Genomic DNA, 13,922 nt, shown 5'->3' with positions numbered 1-13,922 from the left:
TAGAAACATATAATTAATAAAACCTGAACCTTGGCCGAGTGTCGGGGGTTCTTCCAACCGTCACCCAGCCGGCCTGACTTCCTGAACTGCTGAAGTGGCAGCTAAGGGTCTCGCTGAGTTTTCAGTTCGGTCAACCTCGCCTCCAACGCTGCAAATAACTTACATTAATTACAAAAACCATTATCACTAAAGGAGGCAGAGGAGAAACTAAACATATCACGATGCAGAGGGAGACAGAGAAGCCATGGCTAACTGAAGAGCTAAAATGTATTTGTATAAACACTGTACAATTGAACAAGTCAGCGGCTGCAACAGGAAGTGGTGCAATACACCAACCGTAGGAGGAGCAGCAAGGAGCTCCGTTTAATTATATTTTAATGTCTGTTCATTGTCTTTCACCTCAGGCCCGATTAAATAGCTATTTGACTTTATTTCAGATTATTCAGCTCCACTGGCATTAACACTGAAGTGTAGAAAACTGATTGGCCGTCACAGCTTTGACCTCAGCCCTCCTGGAATTACTGTATCGTAGCATTTTGTGTGGAAACCTTGGGGGAACTTATTCCTGCTGTCCAGTTATGTGTTTGTGTTTAGAGGCATTTCTGTGAACTCCTCCACTTAAAGATAAAATGTCTTCTCAGGGCGACACCAACATTTCTAAAGATGAACCATCTACTGGTTTTCTTTTTCTAGTGAATAAGAAGAAGAGAGTGGAGATTTAATTGTTGATTAAATCCCTATAAATGTATAATTGTGGGTAGAAGTGGACAGCGAGCTTTAAGTCTAGCTTCAACGTGAATGAGCCCATGTTCAGTTTTTTCTAATTTTGGTTGACTTTACAAATTAAAATGTAAATATCTAAGTAAAATGTATTTTATGTAGAAAAGTTGCCACAAGAAATTAAATATTTTTGAAGCTTTGTCTTGTGAGAGATTTTTATTAATCTGTATTATTCACTCCTGCTGATGTTTGGAGTAGGAATGATTTCCAATGTAATTTATACTCTAATTACACTAAGTTCATCTTGCCCTCATTGTTTTTCTGGTGGTTTCCTGCATCTGTGTAGTACAGTATGTGCGCTGTGATGGAGTTGATGTGGCTCTGCGCCTGTGTGTGTACAGTGACTAAGGGGATGAGAGCGCAGGTGAAGACAGGCTGAGATTATACCTGCTGCTGCTGCGACACGGGCTAAAGCATCAGACGTCACACAGGAGGAGGTGGAGGAAAGGTGACAGAGACAGTGATGATATGGACTCACTGAACTTCCTGTCCTATTAACTTATGTAGACACAGCTGTTATTTTATTGTTGTTGCTGGAATCTAGGCTTTTTGTTACCAGTGTATCTAGTGCCTGGATATTGTGAAATACCTTGATGGTAACAGATTACAAAAAGGACAAACAGAGCTTCCTATAGCTGGTGCCCATATGGTAGGGATTTAACTGACTGGCAGTCTGATATCTGAGGTCAGGCAGATGTAGCTTGCTCAGCTGATCCGCTTTTCAGCACTCCCACAACCTAGAGTGCCTGTCGTCGCCCCATCCTGTAGAGGTCTGTTAGTCAGCTTAGTATAATCTCCCCTAAAAGACACTTAAAGGTGCAGGGAAAAAAAATGGCTTAGTGTGACAGCCCCTGAGGAAAACCGGCAATGAAAGCTTAGACAGCAGTGACCAGGACATAGTAATTACTCAAGCAGGGCAAGGCAATCACACGTGGCAATAATGGCTAAATTTAGAATCAGGAATGTAGCTATTAGCAATTGAGCTAAGGCTTCCTGCATGTAGTGTTGTAATAAAAAAAAATTAAAAATCTGGTTTAAAACTTGCTTAAGTGTGAAAAAGGCTACAGCCCTGAATATTCAGTTAGTGTTTACCATGACTTCAATTTTGACATGCATTTTAAAAAGCAGACCAAAAACAAAACGTAGATTCAAATGATTTATTAATTAAGAAATGTTACAAATGTGTTAATTTTCTCACTAACATTCCTTCCAGAAGAATCTGCCAATGCCTGACACTTTAAAAACACATGAAAAAAAGAAAAAAAAAGAAAAAAGGATCTTCAATAAACTGCATCTCTACTTACATCAATTAGTTGAATCACAATAACAAAGGTTTGGTTAGCAGAAGCATGGTTGTGTGGTGTGTGCACAAAAACTTAACTAAAACTGGCACTGGTTAGATTCGTCAACTTAAGCTGTCTGCTACTACTTGTTTTATTGGTAAATCAGCAGTGTATAAAAATATAAAAAAGGCCATCATTTAAGATTGAAAAAAGCAATTCAGCTCGTTTAAAATGACACAAAAAGCCAAGACAGGTGTTTATCAAGTTGCACTCTGAGTAAGGCTTCAAACCACTGACCTTAAAATATGTGAGCAAAATTACATTTCCACAACAAAAATGTTTAAATAAACTTAACTTTAAGTCAATCACCAGCACGCCACACTGCTACTTTCCAAGTGACCAATGGTTGCTAGCTCATCTGAAAACCCTCAATGAAAGTGACCAACCTCTCAACTCTGAGAAAAAGAAAAGCACTAAATGTGTATTAAATGTTGGCATATGACAAAAGAAATGAAAGAAACCAAATATATACAGCACAAAAAAAAAAAAAAAAAAAAAAAAACATTGTATGCAATATGCAAAGGCGTCATGTTGCTTTGGGCAACAACCCTCCCACCCCTCCCACCAAATATAAGTCAGTCTTCACTGAAGACCCCTCACCCCATCAATGCCCATCCCCAACCACACATATCCACTCATACATACAGAACATCACGAAACACGATTACGTCACTAAGCCTGTTAGTTTGGAAAAAGGTGAAGCACTGTGAAACACCCAACCCCCCCTCTCTCCCGCCTCCTCAGTCAGAGAGGAAAGACAGGGCCTTGGCGCAGTTGTTCCACTCGTCCATCTCGGGGTTGTAAACCTCCATCGAGTTCAGGAACTCGTTTCCATCAAAGCCGCCCACAGCATAGATGGTATCGCCCAGCATGGCCACACCAGCGTTGCTGCGTGAAGATGTCATGCTACCCAGCATCTTCCACTCATTACGGGCAGGATTGTACACCTCCACACAGCGAAGCGCGTGGGAGCCATCGAAGCCACCAACGACGAACAGTTTGCCTGCACAGTCAAAGACAGAAAAAATATGTAAATATGAATTCAGACAATTTGTTTTTGTCAGGAAAAACCAACATGTTAAAGTCCTTTATACCACAAACATCCCAATGCAGGATCTGGTTTCAGAAGTGTTCCCATATCACCCATGTACCGGTCACGGGCTTACCTGCATGGACTGCAACAGCTGCCCCCCGCCGAGCCACATTCATGGGAGCTACTAGGGTCCAGGTGTTGTTATCAGGGTTGTAGCGTTCCACAGTGTTCAGGCAGTTCCATGACTCTGCCCCTCCAATCGCGTACATGAAGCCATCCAGCTCACACACTGCTGCTTGGTGCCTCCCTGAAAATAAATGTCACAGTGAATACAACGTTGTTGCCCCTCAGGCTACAAGTATCACAAGATTAAGAGCAGTTCTCAGATGATTTGTGATAATAATTTTGTTCTCATTCTTAAACACAGTACACTCTCTGCAACCCAATTCTGAAACACCATCAATTAAATTAAAAGTTTGCTTACTTTAAGACATTTTTCTCCCCACATTCTCTAGAAATTGAGTGATCTTTACACAGTTTAAATCATGTGTGCAAAATTTAGTGAAATAAATGGTACTGTGTGGGCACGTACTGATGTTAAGGGAGGCACAGTTGGACCAGGTTTTGGTCACAGGATCAAAAGCATCACAGTTCTTCAAGCCCTTCTGCCCGCAGGGGTCCGACCCTCCCACAACATATAGTTTGTTGTTCAAGGAGCAGACACCTTTAAACCGAGAAGACAGGAAAGTGTTAAACTAGTCCACTGGTTAAAAAGAGGGTTCCCTCATTTCTCATTAGAATCAAGAAAACAGTCAATCCCTGCAGGAGAGACCAACCTGCATTGCAGCGGTTTGTCCTCAGCTCTGGTATTTGTGCCCACTCATCAGCATGTGGATCGTATGCCTCCCCACAGCTCAACTCGTCAGAATGTCCATTTGAACCTCCAATAACGTACAGCTGACCCTGTGAGTGTTGTGAATAGAAAAGTCAATGCATGATACATCAGTATCTGACAAATAAATACATAATTACATTTATTTTCCGTGTGTCTACAGAATTTACACAAAGCTATTTAGACAGAAAATTTGTATTTAAAAACTGTTTAACAACTTGTGTAGTAATCCTAAACTACACAGTAAACTATACCATGAGAACAGCCATCTGGAATCGAGCCCTTGGAGTCCGCATGGGAGCAATGAAGGTCCAGTGGTCCTCTTTGGGGTCGTAACACTCCACAGTCCTCAGACACTCTTCTCTGTTGTAACCACCTGCAACATGGAGATGTGCCAAGTTGATACCAGGGGATAAACTTGTCCCCAGTGTTTATACGCAAATAATAGATGAGCCAGATTAAAGTCGTTTAAGAATGACAGCAAAATGAACAGCTTGAACATTGTGCTTAATTCAAACTATGGTATATAAAAGACCAATCTCCTTTTAGCTGTACCAGTTAACTTACCTGACATGAGGCCATATTGTTAATTTAAAACAAAATTTTAATCATGTGTAGTACCAACCTGCCGCAATTAGTTTTCCATTGAGGGCTGCGGTGCCCAGACCAGAGCGAGCATAATGCATGGGTGAGAGCGGGTGCTCCTCCAACTCCTCGGGCTGGGCCTCAAAGCTTAGGCTCTTCATCAGGCAGGGGGTGGCGGAAGGAGATGTCTGAGGGCTGCTGCGACCATGCAAGAAGATCACACACAGCACACCATCGAGCACAGCCAGACACAAGTAGATGTTGTCTAGAAGAAAGTCAACAAAGTTAGTCACATGGGGTGGGGAAAGTTGCAGATTTAAATCCCAATTTTGTAGAAAAAACATTTCCAAATTCAGATGCTATGTGCTTGTTTGCAAGTTTCTCTGGTTATCTTCTTATTGTGCAGCATCGAGGACTTGTGTACAAAATATATTTTGTAGAAACATTTTTTCCAAGTGCTCTGTGACAAATCACATGCAGTTGGTAAACACTCACTTGCGGTCTTCTCAGAGGCGATGTACTTCCACTCTCTCCTGGCAGTCTGTTTGGGGACATTTGCTGCTTGGTTGGAGGGCGACAGACTTCCTGAGGAGCTGCAGCTCATCTGCCTCTGGGTGCTCTCCCGTACCGGTTTCTTCTGCAAGAGCACAGTGCAGCTACAGAAGCCAAGCTTGCACCACAGGCCTACCAGTGGCCTACACCAGCTAATCAAACGCAACATATGCTTTGATCTAGCTGTTTTAATGTAAACATGACAATGAACCTGCATTACACTTCTGATATCTCACTCCAACTGAACTGACGACAACACAGCACTGCAAAGTACAGTCTCAGGCCACACTACAGTCAGGTCTAACAGCACACAATTCAGTCACACCTCCAATTGAGGATAAAAATCAGGGGCAGCCACCACGGTCCACACTCAGCTGGTTGAGATTAGCTTAAAAATCTAATTGTGGTTTTAATATATACACACTCAACAGCAAAGCCAAACAGGAATCATAGCTTCCTTCTTGTTAATCTGCTGGAATTAGTTCTTATACTATGGCATTAAATGAGCCATGTTTTCATCTAGCCGGGCACAGGCTGTGTAGTATTTTTATGCATGGCCAGGCACAAGCTGTAGAGTAAAGCTACACATTGCCAAGCAAAATGAGCATTCACCACAGTGAAGCCAGGCACAAGCTGTTGAGTACCTGCACAAACTGAAGGTGGTCCTCCTCGCCACCAAACACCTCACTGTGCCCCTCAATCACCAGCCCTCCATCCACCAGCTTATGGTCAGGTGAGTAGTACAGCGTTTGCACCTGAAAGACAAACAGTAACAACACACCCATGTGGCTGTCTCCATGGCAACACAGCATAAGGCCCCAGCATAAGGGGAAGAGGAGGGAGGAGGAAGGGGTGGTTGTGCTGTGAAGAGTAAGAGGGGGAAGGGACGAATGCCTGCACCAGGTTCCTTTAAAAAGACACGCTGCTTCCAAAGCACAGAGTGGGTTAAGAGTTTCAGCTCTGACAGTGGCTCGCCTTAGTTTGCATCTAAAGAAAAGAGGGAGCTGTTGAAGAATAACAGGTTGCATCTGGAAAGATCTTCTGTGAAGAATGAAGACGAGGAGGGGGGGGGCAGCATGTGGCTCTCTTTCCACCTCTGCTGCTTGGAAACTGGTCCTCTACCTGAAGAAGTTGGTCATTGTGATGGCAGCCACAATTGGCTGTCAAATTCAGATGGCTAGATTGCAGACAGTACTACTGTTGTAGTAACGACCAAGCTAATGCTTGAACGTTACTAGATTAAATTCAAGAAGAAGCAAAACCATACGTTCTGTTGAGTCCAAAAAGCAGTGAGGAAAAGTGAAAGTAAAATTTGCACTTGCAAATCAAGGGCAAATTTTAGAAAAAGTAAGAAAATTATCCAGTCTTTTTGTTAAGATGTGCATTTCTAACATGATCAATTTATTTGGAAGGTTAATAATTAAATTGTGGGTCAGTGAAAACATTTGGGATGAAACAAAACACCACTACTTATGTGACATAGTATTTTTGATTTGGTGCCCAATTTAAATATGTAGGCCTGTATGAATATATACTGCTATGCGCAGCATAAGGGCCTTCAATTTGGATGCATTATTGAGTAAGGGTTATATGAATGGTTTAAGAGCTACGTATTTTTGCAAAGGGAGAAATGGGATGCATTTGTATGTGTGACATGGACAGATGGGAGCACGGTGTTGCTTGGCTGCAAAGAGAGGCTGCAGAGAGGCAGTAGTGCTCCTCTCCTCTCTGTTTTCTCAGACTCATTACCCTGGTGGCTCAGTCACGGCTCCTCAGTCTGGTCTCCTGCTGCTGCTAATAAACCTACAGGAGAGATAAATCAACGGGGAGGAGTGCCTGTTAGTGCTGGAGCAACAAACGCGCACCTGTTCAGACAGTAAAGTGGCAGTGAGACAGCAGAATCATGGGTCAGACCTTTGATAACCAGTGTTTGTGTTTCAGAGAAGAAGAGCACTGTGGTACTTAGATGGGGTTGTATGTAAAACCAACCACATACCCAAAAGGGAACAGTGGAAACAAACAAAACAAAAACGAGCAAACAGCAGCTCTTTTTCGTCTCACCTCTAATTTGTAGTATGGTTCAGGGGTACAGAGTTTCTTACTGCAAAAACCTCAACAAATCAGAGGGAAAAAAAGAACAATCCCGACATTGCAGCATGACATTGGCATGCCATTTTTTAATGCAGCCCCCTTAATGACTTCTTAATGTCAAAAACAGGAGGAGTCAGAAGAAGAGAAGGAGGTAGGGTTGGAATGAAGATCAGCCTGAAAGGCTGCATGGCCTGGTACTGACCTCTTCCATCAGTCGTTCCAGGTGGTCTCCATTCTCCCAAAGGCTACGCTGCACCCAACTCAGCACCTTCGAGTAGAGCTTGCCATTGCTGGGCAGGGTCAGGTTGTCTTCTAGCATTACTTCTAACTAAAACCACAAAGAGGGTAGACACAGGAGTTAGTTTCACACATAGCAGGAATTAAAACTTATGACATGAATACCACAGCCTCTAGTATTTACTGGAAAAACTGAGATTTTACCTGAGCTTTAAGAACATTTATTATACATTTGTTCAATTTGACCATAATGGAGTCACCATAATATCTGTAGATTGCTTGGGAATTACCCACACAATTTGTTACACATGCAAGACCCTTGTGTAACAGATGTACATACAAATAGGGCAAAATGTATACAAAAGATGTGATGTGAATTATAAAATTATTTATAATTCTTTTATCACATTTCCTCTTCTCTTTAAATTAACCATTTTATTTAATTGTTTGTGCGAGTGACCCAAGAAGAATTAAAACAATGAGCCAGAATCTTGTCACTCAGTAAAATACAATGGATCATTATTCCTTGCTGGTACCAATTAAACTGGCTACTGAATAATTTTAGATATGGCACAAGCACAAATATAAAATAGTACCTTGAGGCGGGGAAGTTTGAGGAAGTCCTCCTGTTCAGACACTTCAAGTAGATTGTCTTGGATGAACGCATCTACCTTTCCCAAAAGTCTGCCATCTCCCATAGAGCTGGCAAAGTTGCGTAAGGAGATGGCATTCTGGGAATCGATCTTAGACAGCAGGTAGTCACCACAAATCTGAGGGTTGGGAGATAAAAGTAATTTGTATATGTAATTTTCATATTTTAAAGGATAATGCTGAGGCTATCTTATCAAGAGTCTTCCAGGATTATGGCACTGTATTTGATTTGAGGCACATAAACAACTTGCCTGTTTGACTCGCTCCATCTTGAACCTTTTGGCTGCAGAATAAACTTCCTTGACCAGGTCTTTGTCTGCCTTTAGCCTATGTTAAAAAAAAGACAAAGGGTTAAAAAGAGAAAATAAATAATACTTTTCTCAAGTTGAGAATGATAACAGAGGTCAAAGGTTAAAAGTGTTACTAACTGAGCAGTATAGGCATAGTTGAGCAAGATCTCCACAGCCTCTGGGTCCAAGTCCTCAAAAGTGACATGCGAGACTCCGTGAGGCTCAGCATCACTATTAAAGATCTCAAACAGGTAGGGACTGCAGCAAGCCAGAACAGCACGATGAGCCATCAGCTCATGACCACACACCTGGACCAAGAAGACATTTGATGAGGAGGAAAAAAGACAATTGCTATAAAACATGATCTTGTTACTATGTATAGATCACATGAAGCTGAAGAAATACATCCACATTGATTTAAAAAGTTCATGGCTGTCGTGAAAAAGCAACAGTACAGCAATTAATAGCTAATAAAATGTCAAATTGGGGATTAGATACGCTCAGTTGCAACGTCAATTCATGACAAGATTTGTTTTGTATATGTGCTGTTCTCAAACATATCGGTTTATCAGTCACTCACACATGGGCTGTGTGTGCACTTTTGTGCATAAAACCATACCTGCAGTCTAACATCACAGAACTGACCGCTCTTTCTCAGAGCATTCATTTTGGCCACGGTGGAATCCAGAAAACTCTCGTCCTCAAAGATCAAATATCCGTTTGGAATCATCTTTGTTATTTCGATGGTTTACCTGAGGAGGGAAAGTAAAAATAAGATGTATGCCAAGTAAAGCAAAATTACCTAGCAAACTTGTCTTCTAAACTCTGAACACACTTTCAGTTGTGCAATATTATAATAGATGCCTTTTTTAATTGATTACTACAAAGAGGATTAGGATTAGAAACGTGCACTGTGTATTATAATCTCTCCTATGCATTACTTAGATCCTTACGCAATAAAGAATGCAAATCCAGGAGAGCACCACTGCTGAGAGTAGAACAGGAACTGAAGGTAGGCAAAGCAGACAAAGATCACAGTGGAACTAAGTCTTCTTCATCCGAGGAGAGGGAAGGGTGGTTGTTAGAAGAAATGCCAGGTGACTACACTGTCGTGAGCAGAAGGGAGAGGGGGCAGTCGCACGGACAAACTATCAGGCTTGAAGCGACTGTAATCAAGTCCTCAGGATCCCGTTGGCTATAGAGTTGAACCTATTCTGTGTTGGTCATACATTATAACCTAGAAGGTGAGAAAAAGAGAAAACAGAAAGGCGACATGAGTTTTGACATTGTGGAAAAAGAGCAAAAGGCTGCTCTCAAGCAAGGCTAGCATGAGTCAGTTCCACATGCTAAAGCAAGGAATCCTCGCACACAAGGGGACAGTTTAAAACACTGCCCTCTTTTTTCCACCAGTAAAATATTCTACCAAATACACAGAAGAACTCACCAAGTTTCCATGTTCCCCAAACGCACATAAAATTCAGAACATTCTGAGTCATCATACACCGACCGTTTTATCTGATCCCACCCTCCATCTATTTCAGGAAAACACAGTCACATTTTATCCTAATATTCTGCAACCCAAAAGAAATACAGTATTGGTGACTCAGCCCATGCCTTCGATACACCTGCCTTGTAAGAGCCTTTATTTAGCACTTTAAATCACCACACCTGCTGATACGTCCCTGCAGGCCAACCAAGACCATTTAATCCGTCTCATGCCTTCAGCTCCGTCTCCACTCTCTGACTCCAGGCCCCTCACACTGTATCTTATGTGACAAGCCCCTTTGGCTGACTCCTGCCTATAGGAAAAGATTAATTCATGCACTGACCTATGAGGAGAGGCAGGCGTGAGCAACTTTGACAGGGTTTCCATAGCCACCCAATTGTGAGACAGAGTTAAGGTCTCCATATACAACTTAAATTTAGCCTACAAGTCCCACCCAAAATTGCAATGCATGTAAAAGAAACCATCTCATCTCAAAAGAGGTTAGTCATCATAAGACATAAAGCTCTGTGTATAAAAAATAGAACATTTCACTTTTTCACAGCTCTTTATACCAGAAATTAATATAATTTGCACAATCTCATGTCTAACCCTGACACTATCATAGCAGTTTTAAGTTTGATAAATAAATTACACAGCAATATGCAAGTTTTATTATCATGACATACAGAGAGGCTGAGGCAGCACGAAGCAGCTGCCCCACAGTCTGAAATTATATCCAGGTTCCATGTGACATGGCTTTCCAGGGTAGCATAGCTCTGAGCAAGTATCCAACTTGCATGTGATTCTAACTTATTAAAAAAAGCTGTGATTTACTCAAATGCTGCGCATGTAACGTGCTTCTCACACTAGCTGCTATCAGTAGCATATCTCAAGTACAAGCATGTGGTGCATTGTGCAAGAATTCAAAATCCTCTAGTTTGTGTGCAGGACTTATAATATTACTATTTATTAATACAGCCTGAAAGCCCAACATACCAACAGGTCTCAAAAATAAATCAGGAGGCATGATGGCCTTCTAGGCAAAAACAAAGAATTTAATAATAAATTACTACTTTATTGTTGTGAGGTTTTTACCTTGACCCGCTTCAAATCCAGCTGCACTGTGCGCATGGGTTTACTTAGGCTTGAGTTATCCGCTAGCACAATACAGACCATGCAACAGACAGCCAGTATGCTACTGAAATAATAGCAGTCTTCTCCACAGCCCAATTGCATTAGATGAAACGTATACAAACATTCCTGCAATTGCAAATCCAATACCATTTTAAAATTTGCTGAGCTTTGTCCAAATGTCTTCTATCTAGACATCTTGTGATGGATGAATTTACTCGAAAGCTCCTAAAAGCTGAAAAATATGAAAGTACTGAACAGTTTCAGTAAGGCTGACATGGAAAGCTATAATTCACCCTGTCTGTGTGAAAATGGGGAGAACAGTGACCCAGTTGAGTCATTACACAACATTTGGCAAAAGATTCATCGTGAAAGCTCAAATGGTCAGCTCCTCCCTGGAGACAGCAGACAAGTCCTTGTCTGATGCCTTGTTACCCCCTAAATGCTCCACCTACCACTTGCCCCAACTCTGCCACACCCTGAACTCTCTAGATAATTCTTAGTAGAAAGTTGCTGCTATAATCACAAGAATAATTAAATAATATTCTGTAAAGAGATAAGATAATATTAGGATATTACCAATTTTACTCTGGAAATCAAGAACAATTCAGGAGTAAAGTCTCTGGTGAAAATTACTGCGTTAAACATATCATACAATGACCATGTATTGTTGAGTATTTTTTGGGCAGTTGCATAGCCAAAACTCATGACAGCAAAAAATTAGTGCAAATGGGGAAATTAAAGTGTAACACATCAGATCAGTGGCCAAGCAAATTAAATGGCAGACATGCATACACACCATATAGACAAAAGGCAGGCAGACATACTGCGCTGTTAATGTGAATTTGGGCATATGCAGACACCCAGGAAACAAAGAAGAGAGAACAAAGGCCTCAAACAGAAAGAATGAGATTGTTCACAACTTTGTCACCGAGGATGGCTCTGAATGCATTTTCTTTCTCCACATTTTTCCATCCAATTACTCAGGCACAAAAGCGCAGGTCTGACACTGAACAATCATTGCCTGTTAGACAGCCCTCCAGTGGTAAAGAGAGGCACCTTCACCACTGGATAAGAATTTTCTATTTTTACTCTGTGGACGTTCACTGCTTAGATTTAACATATTTTGAACAACAGAGAATAATAAGAAGGTGACAATCAAACCAAAAAATATAATCATCTGCTGTGTACGTTTTAAAGAATCTGTTAAACGTTCATTTGTACATTGTCATTTATCAGCGTGTTAACTGGGAATTTTCCACGTGGCTGTGAGCTTCAGAGCCAGATTAACAGCACAAGAGGACAAAAACTACCATGATTAAGGCAACCGGCAGCCACAACACACTATGAAGCCATGAACCCAAAGAAATCTGACTCAATCACAACTGGCTAGACGATTTCCATTTACTAGAAAATCGACGCAGTACATCCAAACTGCTCAACGTAGACAGCAACGGTGAGGCATCCATGTTACGTCAAGACTGGTCAGACGCCATAAAATAACACAATATTGCACTAGTTTAATGGAGTGTGAGTACAGGACGGGCTGTACCCGTTCAAAGTTAAGTTAGCTACTCTGACACGTACCTGCGGGCACGTTTTACAAGCAAAACCCCAGTCATCTATTCGCTGCAGAGTAATGCCGTTCATCCGGCTGCCGCCTCCTCCTCCTCCGGTGGAGCCACCAAGGCCACGAGGGCCACGGTGCATACATCCCGCCACCAGAAACTGGGTCAGGCAGAGAGTCCCCCCCCCCCCCTCATCGGCAAATAAAAAGAGAATCTGGACTTTAACACGTATTACAAATACCTGCTTAGCGTTACGAACAAGGAGGGTGGTGAGCTGGAGCGATGCCCCCTCAAACCCGATGAAAGATGGAGACGCTCGGAAGCCAAAAAGCATGGTTACCTCTTAACTAAACAACCTGCTGCTTGGCTGTGGATGGGGGAGCCATGAGGCAGAAACACCGACTTGGTGAATTAACGTCAAATTGGACAGTAGTAAAAACAGTCGGTAGCACTGAAGGCGACAAGTGTTGGCGGGCGATCTGTGCTAACGTTAGGTTTAATACCTGCGTCGTTAGCTAACTCCGGCTGTAACGTTATGCGGAAAGCGGGAGGAGGGAGGTTGTGAGACATTGTCCGCGCCTATGAGATGAATTTCCCGTATTTTTCCGCCCACTTTGAGCGGCTAAAGCACATCACGTTAATGATCTAGCCAAAAGAATGGCGCCACATTAGCATCCATTGTTACCAACGATACGGCGGACGGTTACCCCCCCAACGGTTAGCGTTAACCGACATGGAAACAGCACGGCTTCCTCTGAGATAAAATAAATAAAACAAGTCTTACCTGAGACGTTTGACAACAAGCGATATTAGACATATTTAATGCGAATTCAGAGTGTGTTGGTTCGGGTTTAGAGAAGAGACGCAACGCGGCTGTGGGCACGGCTTGCGGTGATGTGTTAGCCGGGTGTCTGGTCGCTCTGTGCAGGAGAAGCGCGTCCACCCTCCGCCTCGTCCGGACCGGCTGTGACTGGAAGGAGCGGGTGGTGGCGGGAAAGCGCGCGTCCGAGAAAAGCTGTGCTGACGCCACGCCGCCAGTGACGTAAGCGCCGAGGGGGGGGGGGCGGTCCCATCCCGCCTACAGCTGCTCCGAGAGTGATGAAATCCAGGAGTCGACATCTTTAAGGCTGCATTTTACTGTCTGCACTCGTGTTTTTTCCCAAGAAATGCACCACCAGTTCAACCCCAGCGTTCAAAGTAATGGTATGCACAGTCAGCGGTGAAAGTAGAGGCTATTCAGATCATTTGCAACTCCTTAAAAACAACACTCAAGGGCTCGTGTA

At 42.6% G+C, this 13,922-nt stretch overlaps 1 protein-coding gene across 1 annotated transcript; it reads right to left on the bottom strand.

Moving 5' to 3' along the window:
* Positions 1 to 2,063: 2,063 nt before the first annotated feature.
* Positions 2,064 to 13,629, bottom strand: ivns1abpa (influenza virus NS1A binding protein a). Its single transcript, XM_026344057.1, has 15 exons — positions 13,424 to 13,629; positions 9,408 to 9,691; positions 9,074 to 9,206; positions 8,593 to 8,762; positions 8,416 to 8,491; positions 8,110 to 8,283; positions 7,479 to 7,604; positions 5,830 to 5,940; positions 5,129 to 5,270; positions 4,674 to 4,898; positions 4,303 to 4,424; positions 3,993 to 4,119; positions 3,749 to 3,880; positions 3,290 to 3,463; positions 2,064 to 3,126 (listed from the first exon to the last, which is right to left on the bottom strand). The coding sequence occupies exons 3-15, from the start codon at positions 9,182 to 9,184 to the stop codon at positions 2,864 to 2,866; spliced, it is 1,953 nt and encodes a 650-aa protein (XP_026199842.1). The 5' UTR covers positions 9,185 to 9,206; positions 9,408 to 9,691; positions 13,424 to 13,629; the 3' UTR covers positions 2,064 to 2,863.
* Positions 13,630 to 13,922: the final 293 nt, after the last annotated feature.

This window comes from Anabas testudineus, chromosome 4 (assembly GCF_900324465.2).
Source record: "Anabas testudineus chromosome 4, fAnaTes1.2, whole genome shotgun sequence".
In the NCBI taxonomy this organism is placed as follows: domain Eukaryota; kingdom Metazoa; phylum Chordata; class Actinopteri; order Anabantiformes; family Anabantidae; genus Anabas; species Anabas testudineus.
Note: the sequence above shows the minus strand (reverse complement) of the source record. Positions and strands in the feature narration are given on the sequence as shown.

Bases quoted from the DNA above. Each gene is read 5' to 3' on its own strand.
- ivns1abpa (XM_026344057.1), bottom strand. From the start codon at position 9,184: ATGATTCCAAACGGATATTTGATCTTTGAGGACGAGAGTTTTCTGGAT. The intron at 4,425-4,673 runs GTTGGTACTACA...TCCATGTTGCAG, and splicing joins TGGAAAACTAATTGCGGCAG to GTGGTTACAACAGAGAAGAG. The intron at 3,881-3,992 runs GTTGGTCTCTCC...CTCGGTTTAAAG, and splicing joins GACAAACCGCTGCAATGCAG to GTGTCTGCTCCTTGAACAAC.